Raw genomic sequence first — 19173 nt, forward strand, 5'->3', positions numbered from 1 at the left:
CGGTTCGAAAAAAACACCCGATGTGGCAGGGGGGGTTTTGCGAGTTGCAGCTGTTGCGGATGGCGTTTGTCGTCGTGGTGGGGGGGGGGGGGATCGCCGCTGCGAGTTGCGCACCCGCTAGGCATGGAAATGCTGGTGCCTGGCGTGGAGGGTTACTGTACATGTCAAAGTTCGCTACCGTCCTTTCCAGTGCGCGGTGGCCCCTCATGAGGGGACTTGGCGGACATCGCGGATCGGGGGAGAAATCATGTGGTGTAATATTTCTCTCTCTGGCGTCAAGATTGTCCTCAAACGACTGATTGTCGGCTGTGTCGGAAGCTTAAGAAGTCACTCTGTGTGGGTTATGCCTTGGGATCCGTGATGGCACCAGACATGTTGGATCGGAAAGCAAGGAATTCGTGGTGTCCTTGGCCCGGAGCAACGATGACGCTGCCAATGGCCCGCGGGGTCCACGGGGACCGGGGGGGGGGGGTTTCGCTGGCTGGATCCGCGGGAAAGCGGCTTGGAACGAGGATTCGCGAGGCGCTGCTGCTCATGAGAAGTAGTCTGGGACACGAGTGCGAACGACAGGTCTACGAGCCACGGGTGGCCGCGCTTGCCGGGAGCCGGGCGCTGCGGGAACACGCCAGCTCCCACTTCACGGCATCGTGGAAGGCACCACGCCGAAATGGTGAGTGTCAAAGTGTCAAAGTCATTGTTTAGGGCGGCGAGCTAGAAGGAAACCATCGTGCCTGCCCCACCAGAGCTCTTCTCGAATACAGCACATGGCGTCTTGTCCAGTGGGCTGCCAGGGGTTGTTTGGCTGGTACGACGTAATCCGAGCTGGCATGGTGCCAGCCTCGTTAGCGTGGCTGGCTGGGCTGGGCTGGCTGGCGCGCTCCTTGTCAGTGGCAGGTCGCTAAAGCACCACCACTGCAAGTGCCCTCACTCCAATGCAACCGCGCCCTCCGGATAACTTATTAGCACTCGCACTAGCTACAGCAGCTGACGCTCTGGCTTTCTCTGCTCGTGTTCTCTCCTCGCTTGATTCTCCCCCGCGTGGCCCGGATACGCTACTAAACGTGCGACGGAACCAAGCCCCCCTTGGCTCAGACGTGCGAAGGCAGCAGCAAAGGGAGACTCAACACCTCGAAACCGCATCGTGGTCACCTTTCTCCCTCCCAACAATCCCCACGGCGGCATACTCTGCACCCTCCTCACCACGCCAGCCTGCCTGGGCTCTTCACCAAAAATTAGCACAGGCTGCATAGTTTTGGCTCATTGGTGGTCAGCGGTCGCCCGGCCCCCTTCTCAGCAGCAATGGCCGGCATAGAACAGCTCGAGATACACAGCAAGGTCAGCGAATACCAAAGCCCAGCAGCGCATGCTCACCCGCAAGCAAAGCTGGGTCTAGCCGTTGGAATCATGAGAGCACTGACGCGTCTACTCGCTTGCAGTCCTACATCATAAGATGGGTCAAGGTCGACGAGGGCCACACCATCTCGTGGAGCATACAACCTCACAAGAAGTCCATGTACGCAAACTTGCCCGTCCTACACTAGATATTCCGACCCTTCATATCCTCTCAAGAGCCCGCGGGCTGGGACAGCTGCTAACACGATTGACCCGTGGCATTGAACAGTAACTTTGGCATTGTCAAACACCCAGGCACCGGCGCGACCAACCTCACCTCGATCAGCGGCGACGAAGACCATGCAGATGGCGTGCAGAACAATGTCAAGGGGGGTCTCTTCAAGAAGGATGGGAGCAGCGCCCAGGAACAGCTCTCAAGCAAGGGCTTCATGCTCATGAAGTGGATCGGCAAGTGCGAAGCCGACAAGGTCTCGATAGGCACCTACGACGTGGCCAAGGACAAGGGCGGCATGTTTGGCCTCGTCTTCGACAACACGTTCTCCAAGCAGACCTCCAAGACCGCGACATTCGTCCTCCTCACGTATCCGACCGGCCTTCCCCCACAAGGCGCGACGCATCTGCCTAACCTGCAAGCCGGACCCCATGCGGCAGCGAGTCGGACCAGCCTGGGCAAGCCCAAGATGCTGGACTCGGGGCCCAACGAGTCCACAGACAGTCTTCACAGCCATCAGAGCAATGACAGGAGAAATCGAAAAGGCTCATCGGCCGGCCGGAGCGAGGTTGCAATGACTTCGACGTCGACATACCACACCGGTAACCTGCTGAAGCGTCGGAGGAAGAAAGGCCAGGGCTTCGCCCGCAGGTTCTTCTCGCTCGATTTTACGACCTGCACGCTGTCCTATTACTACAACCGCAAGTCCTCGGCGCTGCGCGGTGCCATACCACTTAGCCTGGCCGCAATCGCAGCCGACGAGCGTAGGAGGGAGATAAGCATCGACTCGGGCGCTGAGATCTGGCATCTCAAGGCCGCCAATGCGGAGGAGTTTGCGGAATGGGCCAAGGCCTTGGAGCGGGCAAGCAGAATCGCACGTGGGCTCGAAAACGGCTCAGACCCGTTAGCTCCGCTGACACAGAAGCTCACCGTGCTCACGACTGGTGGCTTACCTGCGCCGCCGAGCCAGGAGGACGAGCGCGAGTGGCAGCAGATGGAGACGCTCGTGAGTCGCGTGGTCGGCACCCGAGACGCTCTGCGCCGCCTCGTCAAGGACATGGCTGTGCAAAAGCAGACCCAAACGCAGCACCAGCGACCGACGAGCTCGTACTTGTCCCCAGGCGGGACGCCCGTGGTTGTAGAAGAAGAGGAGAACTACTTTGGCGCCCCGGCGCCAGAGAAGAGACCATTCTGGCGGCGAAGGTCCAGTGCGCAGCATGCCACTTCCGCTGCTCTTGGCTCTGCCGCTTCATCGGCGCTCGCTGTTCCGTCACCAGGCACAGCTGCTGGGGCAGCTAGCGTGCATGCTGCCAGACGGCAGAACGGCAAGTCTCAGGAGGAAGTGAACACCCAGGAGCATTGCGCCGCGATATTGAACGATCTCGAAACTGTCGTCGCCGAGTTCAGCAACGTCATTGCGAACAGCAAGCGGAGGCGTATCGGTATTCCTAGGTCCGCCTCGGCAAGACGTAGCATGGAGTCGACAGCCTCGGCGGACGAGTTCTTTGACGCGGAAGCTGGCGACGCCGACGACGTTTCGCAAGTGGTACGGATTGAGCATCGGGCGAGCGAGGAGGAGTCGGAGGGATCTGACGCTGACGACGCGTCCATCCATGACTCGTCGTCGATATCGTCCGTGGAATCGAAGGTCGAGCCAAGTGATCGCAGTGGTGCTCTAGCTTTGTTTCCAGCCAAGCCAAAGTCGCTCTCTCCTCTCCCGATCGATATCGCCGTTGAGCGCCGGGTGACCATCCCTCCGGCCACAATACCGCCACCCAGCCTCATTGGGTTTGTCCGCAAAAATGTCGGAAAAGATCTCAGTGCCATCAGCATGCCCGTTTCTGCCAACGAACCCACGTCTATGCTGCAGCGTGTCTGCGAACAGCTCGAGTATGCCCCGTTGCTGGATAAGGCGGCCAAGGCGCAGACACCCCGAGAGCGCCTGATGTATGTGACGGCGTTTGCTGTGTCGCAAATCAGTGTAAACAGGTCAAAGGAGCGTGCCAATCGAAAGCCATTCAATCCGCTACTTGGCGAGACCTTTGAGCTGCTTAGGACGGACAACGAAGTGCCAGGAGGCTTCCGCTTGCTAGTGGAGAAGGTTGTCCACCGGCCAGTGCGGTTGGCCATGCACGCGGATGCCGCGCTGTGGTCATTCACGCAGAGCCCAGCGCCGGCGCAGAAGTTCTGGGGTAAGAGCGCAGAGCTGACCAGCGAGGGACGCGCTCGCATCGCCCTCAGGCTTGCTGACGGCACCGACGAGTTCTACTCGTGGAATATTGCGACAATGTATCTGCGTAATGTTGTCATGGGCGAGAAGTATATTGAGCCCGTCAACAACATGACAATCAACAATGAGTCCTCTGGTGCTAGGGCGACGGTCGACTTTCCATCCAAGGGTGTGTTCGGTGGCCGTAGCGAGGAAGTCAAGGCGGATATCTACGAGGCAGATGGCAGCCACGCCGGGTTGAGCCTAGCAGGAACATGGACAACTTCATTACGCGTGGTTGAGAACGGCAAGGCCGGCGCCGATGTCTGGAAGGCTGGCGATCTCGTGCCAAAAGCCACGAGCACTTACGGAATGACGACGTTCGCAGCAAGCCTCAATGAGATCACGGCGATTGAGAAGGACCGCCTGCCGCCGACGGATTCACGCTTGCGCCCTGACCAACGATTCGCGGAGCAAGGCAAACTCGATGACGCAGAGGCCTGGAAGGTGAAGCTCGAGGAGGCACAGCGCATCAGGAGGCGCGATCTGGAGGAGCGCGGTGAGGTTTACCAGCCCAAGTGGTTCGTCAAGGTCGGCGATGAAGCTGCTAGCAGCAGTGGTGCCGGTGGCGAATGCGAGGAGGTCTGGCGCTTCAAGAGTGGCAAGGACAGCTACTGGGAGCACCGCGCTGCTGGGGACTGGAAGGGCGTCGATGAGATTTTCAACGTGTGATTTCATGGCGAAGAGCACATGAAGACCATGGAGAAAAGCCTCGACGAGAAAGACGTGTCGTATTCGCCTCCGATTTCAATTTTGTAGCCAGGGAACACGGGGTCCATTTCACCCACCCAAGATATCAAAACAGATACAGCAGGCGTTATCATTGATAAATATAGACTTTCTACCCGGCCCAGCAACTTTTCTGTACTTGCCATTGATGCACGCTGCAGGATGCTATATGATGAGCACAAGGCAGAAGCGACCAATACGCATCGCCGGCAGCTAATCACGCAGAAATGCATAGATAATGAACTAGAGACACGAAAAGCCTTACAGAGATGGTTCTCCTCTTGAGTAACATCATTCATAAAACTGATCGAGATATTTCTTCTGGCTTGCATGCACGTCTCTAGTCTTGATATCGCTGTTGCTCAAAGCATAAGGCGCCGCCACAGTCATTGTCTTCGTACAGTCATTTCGCGGTCCCTAAGGGAACACGCCCAGCATTTATGGCAGATCCCAAAGCAACATGTGGTTCAGTGAAGTCACTCCGGCCCAGCTCCCGCGTGGGCGTGCTGGTCGCTGTACCCCAGCCCTGACCGGAACTTCTCCTTCAACAAGCCTTCCCGGCCACAATCTTGACTCCAGACGTCCTCCCTCCCCCAGGGCGGGCCACCGACCTCCTGCATAAATCCTTTCACGAGCGAAGCGAGAAGACGTCTCCGAGCGGAACACCCCACAGCCGGGCGGCGATCGCCATCCCGCCGACGCTCATGATGAGGGCCATGAGGAAGTTGACCTGGTTGTTGTCGAGGAAGTCGTGTCCCGTCTCGACGACGCGCGTGGGTCCCGCCGCCCCGACTCCTCCTCCTCCCTCCCCCAGAGGAACCTTCTCGACCGCGTCCGTGCCCTCGCCCTTGACGATCCGGGCCTTGAGGTCCGCGGTGTGCTTGTCCTTGATTACTGCTGCTGTTGTGCTGCTGCCAGAGGCCGAGGTAACGCCGGGGATCTGGTTCTGGTGGTCCGTCAGGCCATCCTGGGAAGCAGAGAGTCCACCCTTTGAAGAAGAAGAGGAGGACGACGACGACGGCCGGGGCGGCGCGACGAGGACCCTGACGCCGCCCTCGCCCTCGACAATCTTGCCCGTCCTCGCGTCGCGCACGCTGCGCTGGAACCAGCCCCCGAGGAAACTGTCCAGCACGCTGCCCAGGGCGCCCCAGACGGCGAGACCGCCAAACAGCGCCGCCTTCTCGCCGACGGTGAAGCTGCTGCTGTCACAGATGGGGAGGAAGAGCATCGACGCGGTGACGACGATGACGGAGCCCAGCAGGCCGGCTGCCAGGCCCCAGAGCGTGACGCCGCCGTTGGTTCCCCGGGGCACCTTGCGCAGGGACCACGAGGTGATGAGCCGCGGCTGGGTGCGCGACAGGATCCCGAGCTCCGACGAGAAGGTGTCTGCCGCGACGGCGGCGTAGTTGGCGATGATGCCGATGGCCAGGACGTCGGCGCTGGCGGTACTGCTGCTGCGGCCCGCGGAGAAGCACTGGGAGCTGTCCGTGCTGCTGGGGGCGGCCTGGCGGAGGTGATATGCGTGCAGGAGCGCGAGGGCCGTGGCGACGGCCGAGTTGGCGAGGACCTGGACGTGGGTGCGGGGCCCCTCGCCGCCGCTGCTGCCCTGGGCGCTGATGGTCAGGGTGGCCTTGATGTCCTTCTTGACCTTTGTCGCGCGGGTGCCGGCGAGGAAGAAGACGACGAGCAGGGCAAAGGGGAGGTTCCAGGGGTGCACGGCGTGGGCGACGGCGGTGCCCGCGGCGACGACGATGCCGAGCGGCGTGAGCGACTTGTGGGACCAGGCCCGGTAGACCAGGGCGAGGGTCGCCGGGACGGCGATGATGGGTTTCATGCTTGGGCTCGGCCCGATGTTCGCTTTGTGGCGTAGTCGTCGAGTTGGTAAGCTGGGTTGTTGTTGGACGAAGATACCAGGACCAAGGTACTGACTAACTGGTGCTGGTGGGGGGCAGAGAGAGTAAGCGTGTTCTCAGCAACCTTGGGCCACGATGAGTATCAGATTCCCCTTTCAAGATAGGGAAGGATCCCACCCAACTCGAATTATTGATGAGGGGAATGCAGTTGTGCACAGTCGCCAGGTCGAGAACAGCAATATGGCATGCGACCTTCAAGACCCACGGAATGGATGATCTCGAGATGTGGTTGAGCTGTGTGCCTGCCTGCCTGCCCGTGTTGCTGTGCTGTGTGTCGTCATCCGACCCCGGCCCTGCGAGCTGTCAGCCACACTTCATGTGCCTTGGAACCCCCCGTACTCTGCGCTGAGCCACATGATCCACCAAAGGATGGGCGACTTCAGCCACTGTTACGCCGCCCAACTACGGCTCTCCCTCCTCCACTTTGACAACCTCCAGAGGATACTTGACATGGATGGCACCTGCATTCACGACTTCCCCCAAGCCACCAAGCCACACATTTGACTTATAACACCAGCGCCCACTGTTTTCCCACTCGCACACGCATTGCCTGTGCTGCGTGGAAGGCTTGCCAGTAACAGACCAAGATGTGACCATTGCCCGCACACACGAATTCTCTCACAGCTGAGCGGAAAGTGTCCGTCCGAGCTAGCAGGCAGACAGAAAGACAGAGAACAGTGTTGGTGAAGGTGGTGGAGCCCCCGGCCATCTCCACCTCAAAGTCCGGAGGTTTGACAATTTACACATGCCGACGCAGAACACCAAGCTACCAGCGCACATATTCCTGGCCTAACACGATCCTCTTTCCCTTGCACAATGTTCTGCAGGAACTCCTTTTCTCTCTCTCCAAAGATCCATAGATAGACATGTGAAAGCATCAGGTCGAGATCGTGAAACAACCCCGCCAATGCGGCGACTTTGTAACCATTGATTCTCGGCCTGCCCGTCTCGGGTCAGCACGTCTGAGAGAAACGAAGACGCGCCGTTTGTGGTTTGAAACACACGATATGGGGTCCCGATTGCAGCTCCCTGACTCCTCGCCGCCAACATCTGACAATGCAAACACACACTCACACGCACGCACAGCGGCTACGGCAAACAAGGTGCAAGACCGCATCATCCCGGAGGGTCAAACACAGTTACAGATCACGCAAGTGGGGGGGCCCAGGAGCTTAGTGACAAGAAATGTCTCGTCGTGTTTGTTTGTCGCTTTGGGGGGGAGGAGAATGGTCAAGAACGGGGTGGTTTGCATTGCTAGAGGTAACCTTCTCCTCCTTTGTCAAGCCGCTTCTTAGCACGTGGAAATGCGTCGTCGATCCTCCTCTTTGTTCGTTTGCTTGCTTGCTTGCCTGCTTGCGGGTGCCCCGCCGCTGCCCGAAACTTCGCATTGCTCAAGCCTGAGCTCTCCCAACGACCATTTTGGGTCTGGGCTCCGGGTCAGTCATCACCCAAACGCCGTTGGCTCGTCCTGGAGTATTTCCCATTTAGGCAGTCGAGATCACGTGTTTTCAGAGTTCGGCGGCGGTGGCGTGCAGACATCACGTTTGAGACTGGTTCAACCTCCTCCTGCTAGTGCTTGGGGCGGCAATGTGCTGGCGAGTTGGGGGGATTTGGCAGAGGACTTCTCTTACACATTATGCGAGGTTCAAACACCCACTAAACGTATCCGTGCTGTCATTATCTTGCAGGCTCATCATGCAGGCCTCGGTGAGCAAAGGCCCGGATCAAGCCTGCTTTTACGTTGCCACAAATAGAAAGACATCAAAGCGCTCGGGGCTTATCGATCGACATCTGCACAGCATCTGTCAGCTCGGCGGCCATGGCCGAGCAAGGGCAGACACCCATTGCAGCAGAGTTCTCTTTCCCGATGACAAATTACACCTGCTTCAGGATACTCAGCCACATCCCTCTTTGTCATGACCATCGGCTGAAACCGTGCTGGCCTAGGCGCGAGTTGTCCTTTGGTCGCTTCCAGCTACTCCGAGTGTTTTTCGTCAATCGCAATAGCATATGGACACATGTCCCAACGAAGTGACGATTGACTGAGAACTGTAAAACGAAATATGCCTCGTGGTACCTGATCATTTGCGTTGCGGAACTCTTTGTCTCCCAAAACTTGTCTGGCGTTATGATGATGGTGGATTTCATGAATGCCCGTACACAAGATCGGCCGGGCCTTGGAATCGAAGCAGAACTGGCAAGGACTGAAGCGGCGATGCCAAGAAATGTCAAAGCAGCCGTGGGCGTATAGATCTCGATTTGCTCAGCCCCGGGAGGAATATGCACTTGCCCTACCTGCTGCCTTGACTGCAGCTCCTGTAGCTTTCGGCATTGTACGGAGTAAAGCACGTTGCGCAGGCCGGGCAGCCGATAAGTGGATTAGACGCTGGTCAGCTCTTGTCCGGACCCGGGGGGTCGGATCTAGCTCATGCTCCTCGTGGCTGAGGACAGCTCGTCAGACCTGCATGATATGCGTGCCCGGAACCAGTCAGTTGGGTTCTGTATCTAGAATGTTGCCCTGGCCCCTGTCCTCCCAAGGTTGATTGGTCTCGGCGCATCGAAAATGGCACGTGAAATCGCATCAGTCAGAGCTGCGCTGCAGTGAGAGTCGTCTTCAGAGGATGCAGGTCAAAAAGACACAAGCCGAGAAGAACCACTCCGGAAAGTCGAAAGAGGAAGATGCTCCCACATTTCAGATTCTAATGTGATTCACTCGCTTATGCCAGGTGCTTATGTTGCATAGAACTGTAAGTTAGCTCAAAGACTTTTGCCATTACAGCTCGTGCTTGCCGATTCCTCCGAGGATGGACTTTGATATTCCAGATGGGCACGAGCGACCTGTTTGCAGGGGCAAAGTCCGTCTCATGGCATACTGGATGACATTCATGACGGCCATGAGTATCATGCTGGTCTAAGTGGCGCTCGAGTCCCTTCACGGCTTGGCCCATGACCGCCGGGCGCTCTGTGTTGCCACCAGTATGCGAACTGAGCAAGCCTACTGCGGCGGGTCCAAGGAAGCATATGCCGACGGCGAGGCATTCGGAGCTGCATGTCAGCGGCTGCGTGGAACGGCCAAGAATCCGAGAGCGACGCAGGCGCCAAGTGTTCCTCAAGCATTCGTGCCTAGGCCATGATGGGAAACCGGGGACGAATGACGCTCGGGCGCCGCCGGTGACGATCGTGGCTGCAGCCCTCGCAGCCAATGACGGCGCTTGAGCAGTTCGTTTCCGGTATTTTGTGGTCGTCTTCGAAAGGGCCAAACCTTAATCTCCAGAGGAGGTGCGATCACACACCCCACCAAATTAGGTGTATGGTTACGTATCACGCGTCACCTATTCAGCATCCTTCGGCAACGACTTTTGGTTAGCAGAGCAGGTACGTACACGGCGCGTCAAGCAAGTCAGGCGACCTAATCGTGATAATGCGTTCTTAGCCCGGGACATGGCTTGATGCTGGCATGGCTTTCCTGGTACGGAACGCCACAGGGTCCTTGGCGTAGGACCCAGGGTTCTGACCATGGTTGGCCGTACCTGGAGTATGTTGTGGCTGGTGGGTGGCAGGAGTCAACAACGACATCAGGCGGGCTTGTTGACGCCATGGACAGGATGGACAATCCCGGTGCCTGGAACGAGTTCGGCTCCGGCGAGAGCAAAGCTTGCGACAGATCTGAACGGCTCGGCACCGGTCGCACTTGACTGGTGGTGCTGCAAATGATTGCCGCCGATGCTGGATGGGCAGAGGTGAGCTTCTTTGTGACGCAGCCAAGGCACGGGTAGACAATGACGGGAGGCTCGCGAGCTCGTACACCAGGGGACAGAATAAGGCATCTCAGACGGCGCGGCTGTCACTGGGGGGACGAGGAAAACAACCTTTGGAAGGTGCACGGGAGGAGGTCCTGCTCCGCACCACCCAGCCCAGGGCTCTGCTTGCTCCACACCCGCCAGCTTACGTAACGTCCGCAGTCCCACTTTCGGCGCCGTCGCCGGGAGCTCCACCTCCATCCAACCTTTGTTCCGCGACCACGACACGACCTCCCTCCACGCTTGCTCAGCCAGGGCGACGACAATCGACTGGCGCCGCCAATCTGTACAACCGCGGTTGCATTCCCGGCCGGTATTCAGTGCCCTTCTTTGGACCTCATTCAGGACCCGACCCGCCCGCGAGATTCCCAGGTACCACAGGCAAGAGCCACGGTATCCTGCACATAGTGACGACTTAGATGTTGCGCTCCACCGGCCATATCTCACTGCTGCGACAAAGCACCAAAGACTGCACTGGCACCACCACCAGACTAGAGCTAGGGTCTTTGCAGGCTGATTGGCAGGTACTTGGCCTGAAGTCCGCTTTGTTTCAGCAGCAAACAAGACGTCCGCCGCTTGGCGGGACCAGACGATGGGAGCAGCATTCGAGGTGCGGCTTACACGCGCCGCCGCTCCACATGGCTGATGCTGCCCGCCCGACATGAACACGGCACGGCACGGCACTGCACTGCCCTGCATACGCGCCGCTCAAGACACGAGGGCGCCGGGGGTGTTGGGCAAAGTGGTTGCCACACCTATCACTTTTAGACGCTGCCCTGCTCCGGACCCTGGCGCCGGACATCCCCAACGGTAATACGCCCTGCCCCCCGGCTCCACAACCACCACAACGACAACCACAGCCTCAACCACAATCATGGCCATGGCACAGTCGGGACCACAGCAGGCCTGTTGGCGAGAGGGCACAGCAACGGGCCTTGCCATTTACGAGCCTGGCTATCGGCCATTCGTTTGGTCAGGAACCGCTCTCCCGCGGGTGGCGCACGGGCTAGTCCTAGAAAACCACACACTTACAGGCCTCGCTTCATGGCATTGCCTTGCCTTGCCTCGCCTCGCCTCGCCTCGCCTCGTGTCTCTCTCTCCATGCAGGTAACATCTTCCTCTCCCGCCTCTACAGACCCGGACCGGTCACCGCGCAAAAGGACGAGCCATCTACCGCATGCATTAGCCCTTCGTCGTCTCCCTTAGCCGCCGTATGTGGATGCCTCCTCGACTCACCTTCTCGGCGACCGACCACACTGCCCGCCTCTGCCCGAGCCGTAGACTCGGTTAGCTCGGACGCTTGTCGGCTGGCAAGGTCTATTTGCAGTATCATCGTCCGAACTCTGCCCTGGCTCAGTGCCACCTCTCGTCACCGTGAGTGAGAGCCACACCCTGCGGCGCGCATGTCTGACAGAATCATCGCGTGAGTATGGTCCTACTCCATGATGCCTCAGCTGCCTTGCCAACTCTTTGACTAGATATATAGTATCTCGAGGCCGCGTCTTGCTCCAGCCGCTTCCCCACCCTACCATCCATCACAGCCCTATACCGCCCAGCCAAGCACACCATGGCGGACCACATGTCATTCCTCCTTTTTGGAGACCAGTCGCTCGACACTCATGGCTTCCTTGCCGACTTCTTCCGTGCTGGCCATCCGGGAGTCCTGGCGCGAGAATTCTTGAGACAGGTCGGAGATGCTCTCAGAGACGAAATAGATGCTCTGCCACCGATCGAGCGAGCTTCAATCCCGGTCTTCAGGACGTTGCAACAGCTCAATGAAAAGTACCACGCGCAGTCATCCAAGGTGCCTGGTGTAGACAGTGCTCTTCTGTGTGTAGCACAGCTCGCGCATTACATTGAGTACGTTCATATACGTGAAGTTTGACTCCATTCACAGCAAACTGACTGGTCACGTCTTCGTACAGCCTTTCCGAGAAGCAACATGAGGATGCCACGACAGCCGAGAACAGGATTCTCTCAGGGCTCTGTACAGGCCTCTTTGCTGCATCAGCCATTGCTTCAAGTCCTTCCCTTTCGACCCTTTTGCCAGTGGCAGTTCAGGTAGTCCTGATGGCGTTCAGAACTGGCAACCACGTTGCGTCCATGGCTGAGAGGCTGAGTCCCGCCACCAAGTCAATGGAGAGCTGGACTTATGTTCTTCCCGGTGTCAAGGAATCTGAAGCACGGTCCTCACTGGACGAGTTCCACAAGGACGAGGTCAGTTTTCTAATGCATTCCGTGCGACTGCACACTAGTCTAACTTCGAAGACAGGGTATCACTTCTGCCACACAAGTCTACATCAGTGCCATCTCTGGCAGTAATGTCGCTCTGTCTGGGCCGCCCGCAACGCTCAAGCTTCTCTTCAGCAAAGATTTGTTCGAGTCAAGGCCAACGGCCATCCCAGTTTATGGCCCGTACCATGCACCGCATTTGCACAAATCAACAGACATCCGCAGGCTACTTCGCTTGGACGATAAGGCTACGGAGGCGGCTCTCGCGGGCTCCAGGCCCCAGAGCAAGGTCGTGTCTTGCGTCACAGGCATCCCTTTTGCCCAGAGAGAAACCGCTCAGCTCATCGCGGCCGTCGTTGGCGAGATCCTGAATGCACCATTGCACTTTCAGCAAGCTCTAAACGGATGTATCGAGTCGGCGAAGGGCTTCGGTGGGAAGAGAGCAGTGATCATCCCATGCGGCCCTACGCAAGCTGCCAGCACGTTTGCGAAAGCTCTAGCCTCCCAGACTAGTCTGAAGGTTGAGCTGCGAGAGCCACCACAAGTTGCAAGACACACTGGCGCTGCCAGCATAGGCAATCACGGATCGCTAGGTCGGTGCAAGCTCGCGATTGTGGGCATGGCTGGGCGCTTCCCAGACTCTGAGAGCCACGAGGCTCTCTGGGACCTGCTTGAAAAGGGCATTGACGCTCACCGGGTCGTTCCCGCTGATCGATTTCCCCATGAGACCCATGTCGACCCGACAGGAAAGTCCATCAACACAAGCCACACCCCTTACGGCAACTGGATTAAAAACCCTGGTCACTTTGATCCCAGGTTTTTCAACATGTCTCCTCGCGAGGCATACCAGACAGACCCCATGCAGCGCATGGCATTGACTACCGCTTATGAAGCATTGGAGATGTCTGGGTACGTGCCGAACCGGACGCCGTCAACAAGACTTGACCGGATCGGCACGTTCTACGGGCAGACCTCGGATGACTGGAGAGAGATCAATGCCGCGCAAGAGGTGGACACCTACTTCATCACAGGTGGTGTCAGAGCATTTGGTCCTGGTCGCATCAACTACCACTTCGGCTTCAGTGGCCCAAGCTTCAGTGTGGACACTGCTTGCTCATCGAGTGCAGCCGCGATGAACATCGCATGCTCGTCCCTGTGGAACAAGGACTGCGACACTGCCATCGTCGGTGGGTTGTCTTGCATGACCAACTCGGACATCTTCAGCGGTCTCAGTCGGGGCCAATTCCTCTCAAAATCGCACAACTGCAACACATTTGACAATGACGCGGATGGCTACTGTCGTGCAGATGCCTGCGCCTCGATCATTGTCAAGCGCCTCGACGACGCACTGGCAGACCAGGACAACATTCTCGCCGTTGTCCTCGGCACTCAGACCAACCACTCTGCTGATGCTGTCTCGATAACACATCCCCATGGGCCTACTCAATCCATCCTCTCCTCGTCGATCTTGGATGAGGCTGGTGTTGACCCACTCGATGTCGACTACGTTGAAATGCACGGCACTGGTACGCAAGCCGGCGATGGGACTGAGATGAAGTCTGTCACCGATGTCTTTGCGCCTCGCGATCGCCTCCGACCCGCCGACCGCCCTCTTTATCTGGGTGCAGTCAAATCCAACATAGGCCATGGCGAGGCTGCCTCTGGAATCACTGCTCTCGTCAAAGTGTTGATGATGCTGAAGAAGAACGCCATCCCCCCTCACATTGGTATCAAGAAGGAAATCAACAAAACGTTCCCAACGGATCTTGGTGCACGTGGAGTGAACATTGCATTCCACAAGACCCCTTTCGCCAGAAAGGACGGCAAGGCTCGCCGCGTTTTCGTCAACAACTTCAGTGCTGCCGGTGGCAATACCGGTCTTCTCTTGGAGGACGGGCCCAAGTCGCGGGCTGCATCGATCGATCCACGAACTCATCATGTTGTCACTGTGACCGCAAAGTCCAAGGGCGCGATGATTCGTAACGCAGAGAACTTGCTTCGATACATCGACGAGAACCCTCATACTTCGGTCTCAAACTTGGCCTATACCACGACTGCGCGCAGAATCCAGCACTATTGGCGCATGAGTGTTTCCGCCACAAGCTTGATGGAGGCCAAGGAGGCTATCCAGGAGCGACTCAAATCTGCTTTCGTGCCAGTACCTCCAGAGCAGCCCCAAATCGCCTTCATGTTCACTGGCCAGGGTTCACATTACGCGGGCCTCGGGAAGGATCTATACTCCCATCATTCAGTTTTCCGCACAGCGATTGACGACTTTGATCACCTCGCCCAGATACATGGTTTCTCCTCGTTCCTGCCCCTAATTGATGGCAGCGAGCAGGACATCCAGAAGTTGTCGCCAGTCATCGTGCAGCTAGGGCTTGCGTCTTTCGAGATGGCCATGGCAAAGCTGTGGGCCTCATGGGGCATCAAGCCAAGCGTCGTTCTTGGTCACAGTCTTGGGGAGTACGCTGCGCTGCATGTTGCTGGCGTATTGTCTGCGAGCGACACTATCTACCTTGTTGGCGCTCGCGCCCAACTTCTCGTCGAGAAGTGCACTGCTGGTACGCACGCCATGCTAGCTGTGCAAGGCTCCGTGGACACAGTCACCGAGGCTCTCGGTGCACGAGCTGAGAACACAAACATCGCCTGCATCAACGGTCCACGTGAGACTGTACTGAGCGGCACCGCCGACGAGGTAGCAGAAATCTCAAGCCTTCTCTCGGGAGCGGGCTTCAAGTGCACGCAGCTCAGGGTACCATTCGCCTTCCATTCTGCTCAGGTCGAAGCCATCTTGGACGATTTCGAGAGTCTCGCCCGTTCCGTTCACTTCCAACCCGCGCAGGTTCCTATCATTTCACCCTTGCTCGGTAAACTTGTCGAGGAGGAATTGATTGACGCATCATATCTGCGGCGTCATGCCCGTGACGCGGTCAACTTCCTTGGTGGACTCGTCTCTGCTCAGCAAGCCAGCGTCATCGACGATCGGACTGTGTGGCTCGAGGTCGGGCCTCATCCTGTGTGTGCCAACATGGTCAAGGCTGCCTTTGGAGCCACGACTTTGGCTATCCCCACGTTGCGTCGCAACGAGGCTGCTTACAAGACGTTATCAAACACACTCTGCACTCTCCACTCGGCTGGAGTCAACTTCGACTGGAATGAGTTCCACCGGGACTTTGCAGCTTCGGTTCGCCTTTTGGATCTGCCTGCCTACGCTTTTGACCTCAAGAACTATTGGCTCCAGTACACAGGTGACTGGTGTTTGACCAAGAACCGTGGCGCGCTTCCGGCCACAAATCTCAAGGCGATTGAGCCGGCTAAGCCCAAGCTCTCAACGACAAGCGTGCAGAGGATCGTCAAGGAAGAGATCAATGGAGACATCGCTATACTTGAGACGGAGTCTGAGATGACTGAAGAGAATCTGCGCAAGGTCTGCTCCGGCCACATGGTCAACGGTACTGCCTTGACCCCGTCCTCCTTATATGGCGATATGGCCATGACGATCTCCGAGTACGCCTACAAGCTTTTGCGTCCGGATGCCGGCGATGTCGGTGTCAATGTCGCCCACATGGAGTGTCCGAAGAGCCTCATCTTCAACCCCAAAGCAGACAGCCAGATCCTGCGCATGCGCGCAAAGGTTAATGCTGCTAGCTCCAGCGCCGAAATTACCTGGACAACTGGTGAGGGCGCGAAGCTTGTGGAACATGCCCTCTGCAAGGTCTCCATTGGCAAGAGACAAGATTGGCTGAGCGAGTTTGAGCGTGTTGGCTACTTGATCAAGTCTCGCATTGACGCTCTTCACGCAGCCGAGGATCGTGGCGAAGCGTCCAAGGTTGGGCGCGGGCTCGCGTACAAGCTGTTCTCGGCGCTTGTCGACTACGATCGCCGCTACAGGGGCATGGAGTCCGTCATTCTCTTGAGTGACACTTGCGAGGCCACAGCCAAGGTCGTTTTCCAGACGTCTCCTGAAGACGGGTCGTTCCGTTGTGCACCATACTGGATCGATTCTCTGTGCCACATCTCAGGCTTCATTCTCAATGGCACTGACGCTGTCGACTCACGTGAGCAGGTTTTCATTTCTCATGGCTGGGGCAGCATGCGCTTTGCGGAAGACTTCAGCGTGTCCAAGACGTACCGCACCTACATTCGCATGCAACCTGTCAAGGATTCCAAGATGATGTCGGGCGACGCCTATATCTTTGACGGCGACCGACTGGTTGGCATGACTGGCGACATCCGCTTCCAGGCCATCCCCCGGAAAGTACTAAACATTGTCCTGCCTCCTCAAGGTTCGGCAGCGGTCGGGGCTGTTACCTCTGCTCCTACCCGTGCAGCCCAGTTGGCAACCAAGCCAGTTCAGCAACGTCGGGAGTCTGCAAAGGAGAAGAAACAGGTCACGTCCTCCAACCTCAAGGCTGTCAACAAGACCTTGGTCAAGTCATCTGTGGTGGAACAAGTCATGGAGATCATATCGAAGGAAACTGGTGTCGGCCACGACGAACTTGATGACAACATCGCGTTTGCCGATCTTGGCGTCGACTCTCTGATGGGCCTCACCATCAGCGGCCGTCTCCGCGAAGAACTTGAGCTCAACATTGACTCGCATGCCTTCCTGGAGCACGCTACCATTGGCTTGTTCAAAAAGTTCCTTGCTCAGTTCGACTCGACCATTTCCTCGTCTCCCATGTCTAGCGGGGCGAGCGGCCAGTCGGATAGCGACGAAGAGGAAGACATAGAGGAGTGTGACTCGAACATCACCACTCCACTCGAGGACAGCGATGAAGGCTCTGTCAAGTGCGACCCGGTTGACGCCATCGCTGGCAACAGCGAGCTCCGCCAAATCGTACGCGAGACGATCTGCGCTGAGATGGGTGTCGACGTTGAGGAGATCGTTGCTGCTCCTGATCTGGCGGCACTCGGCATGGACTCGCTGATGAGTTTGTCTATTCTCGGCATCCTCCGAGAGAAGACTGGTCTGAGCATCCCCAGTGACTTGCTTGGGCACAATCCGTCCTTGAAAGATATCGAGCGGACGCTCGGCATCGAGGACAAGCCCCCCCGCCGCGCTGCTCCTGCTCCTGCTGCTGGCCTCAGCAAGGTGCAGGTCAAGGTCCAGTCGCAGTCGACAGTGAAGATTGTCGCAACGATCCCCCCCGCCAAGGACGCCAGCTCGTGGGGTGATGCATACGAGCTGCGCAAAGCATCGTCCGTTCTCATGTCTGGGAACCATCGCACTGCCAAGAAGCAGTTATTCATGGTTCCAGACGGAAGTGGCAGCGCCACCTCGTACACTGAAATCGCCGACCTTGGGCCGGACGTTGCTGTCTGGGGAATGTTCTCACCTTTCATGCGGACGCCGCACGAGTACAAGTGTGGTGTGTACGGCATGGCCACCAAGTTCATTGAGGAGATGAAGCGTCGCCAGCCCCAAGGTCCCTACGCCGTCGCCGGCTGGTCTGCTGGAGGGGTCATTGCCTTTGAAATGGTCAATCAGCTCACCAAGGCCAACGAGGAGGTGTCGCACCTCATCATCATCGACGCCCCCTCCCCCAACACTATTGAGCCTCTCCCTGCTGGCTTGCATGCCTGGTTCGCCTCCATCGGACTGCTGGGTGAGGGCGACTCCCCGACCGCGAAGAAAATACCCGAGTGGCTGCTGCCGCACTTTGCCGCTTCGGTGACTGCGCTGTCCAATTACACCGCCGAGCCCATCGCCAAGGACAAGTGCCCCCAGGTTCTCTCCATCTGGTGCGAAGACGGCGTGTGCAAGGAGCCCACGGATCCTCGTCCGGATCCTTACCCGACTGGCCATGCTCTCTTCCTCCTTGACAACAGAACTGACTTTGGTCCGAATCGCTGGGACGAGTATCTCGACCTCAAAAAGATGACTTTCCGGCACATGCCAGGCAACCATTTCTCCATGATGCACGGCAAGCCCGCCAAGAAGCTGAATGAGTTCCTCAAGGAGGGATTCTGAGTGGAAAGAGCACCCTTGCCGCGCACAAGACGATGACGGGTCTTTGTATCCTATTGGCTTTCCGTTTTTCTTTTGCCAGATTGTCCACTTCTGCCCCCCGAATCGCAGAAAAGTTTCAGCAGTCCACGGGTTTATTTTGGGTCTTGTCAGAGCGTTTGGGTATAATGATTTTTCCTTTCCACGTTCCTTAGCCAGCCTTGATGCTGATCATTTCGTACTCAATGATAATCTCATATCATCTTACATGTACTTACTGCAATGCTTGATATTAAAGAAATGGAAACAATACTTAAAATCTTATCCTTGACATGCCCTCTTGCTTCGGGAATTCTTTTCGAGGTGCCACGTTCATTCGTTCTTCGTTCTTGATCGGTCTGTTTTCGATAGTTTCCGTGGATCGACCTCCTTCGCCACCCACATTAGAGGCTCTTTCGCGTATTTGTCGGATCAAGTCCGGCGAGCATTAAAAATCGGCGGCTGAGACGGCTGAGACAGCCTGCAGTACCAAATGAACTCAACACATCCCAGGTATGATTCAGAGTGGTTGGTAGTGTAGAGTGATTGGGCGGGATTTGAAGACGTGAACTTTCATTGCATAGAGGAGACAGCTCGTTCATGGGGAGGTTGACGTGTGCTTGTAGTTAGTGGTGGACTAGGGGATCAGCGTGGAACGATGGGTGCGTCCTCGG

At 57.4% G+C, this 19173-nt stretch overlaps 4 protein-coding genes across 4 annotated transcripts; 3 read left to right on the forward strand and 1 right to left on the reverse strand.

Moving 5' to 3' along the window:
* Positions 1-1299: 1299 nt before the first annotated feature.
* Positions 1300-4496, forward strand: B0I36DRAFT_219205 (oxysterol-binding protein; the record flags this gene model as incomplete). The annotated part of the gene is made up of 3 exons (XM_046149011.1): positions 1300-1335; positions 1437-1513; positions 1622-4496. Coding segments are annotated over 3 exons (2988 nt in total), but the record flags the coding sequence as incomplete, so codon positions are not given.
* Positions 4497-4767: 271 nt separating this feature from the next.
* On the reverse strand, positions 4768-6816 carry B0I36DRAFT_330232 (integral membrane protein DUF92). Its single transcript, XM_046154814.1, has 2 exons — positions 6496-6816; positions 4768-6419 (listed from the first exon to the last, which is right to left on the reverse strand). The coding sequence occupies exon 2, from the start codon at positions 6394-6396 to the stop codon at positions 5191-5193; it is 1206 nt and encodes a 401-aa protein (XP_046009477.1). The 5' UTR covers positions 6397-6419; positions 6496-6816; the 3' UTR covers positions 4768-5190.
* Positions 6817-7779: 963 nt separating this feature from the next.
* B0I36DRAFT_352151 (uncharacterized protein) lies at positions 7780-8229 on the forward strand (the record flags this gene model as incomplete). The annotated part of the gene is made up of 1 exon (XM_046157083.1): positions 7780-8229. The coding sequence occupies one exon, from the start codon at positions 7780-7782 to the stop codon at positions 8227-8229; it is 450 nt and encodes a 149-aa protein (XP_046009478.1).
* Positions 8230-11842: 3613 nt separating this feature from the next.
* B0I36DRAFT_365853 (polyketide synthase) lies at positions 11843-18484 on the forward strand (the record flags this gene model as incomplete). The annotated part of the gene is made up of 3 exons (XM_046159207.1): positions 11843-12135; positions 12201-12492; positions 12548-18484. The coding sequence occupies 3 exons, from the start codon at positions 11843-11845 to the stop codon at positions 18482-18484; spliced, it is 6522 nt and encodes a 2173-aa protein (XP_046009479.1).
* Positions 18485-19173: the final 689 nt, after the last annotated feature.

The sequence above is a fragment of the Microdochium trichocladiopsis genome, assembly GCF_020744255.1.
Source record: "Microdochium trichocladiopsis strain MPI-CAGE-CH-0230 chromosome Unknown B0I36scaffold_8, whole genome shotgun sequence".
NCBI classification, from domain to species: Eukaryota; Fungi; Ascomycota; class Sordariomycetes; order Xylariales; family Microdochiaceae; genus Microdochium; species Microdochium trichocladiopsis.

Bases quoted from the DNA above. Each gene is read 5' to 3' on its own strand.
- B0I36DRAFT_330232 (XM_046154814.1), bottom strand. From the start codon at position 6,396: ATGAAACCCATCATCGCCGTCCCGGCGACCCTCGCCCTGGTCTACCGG.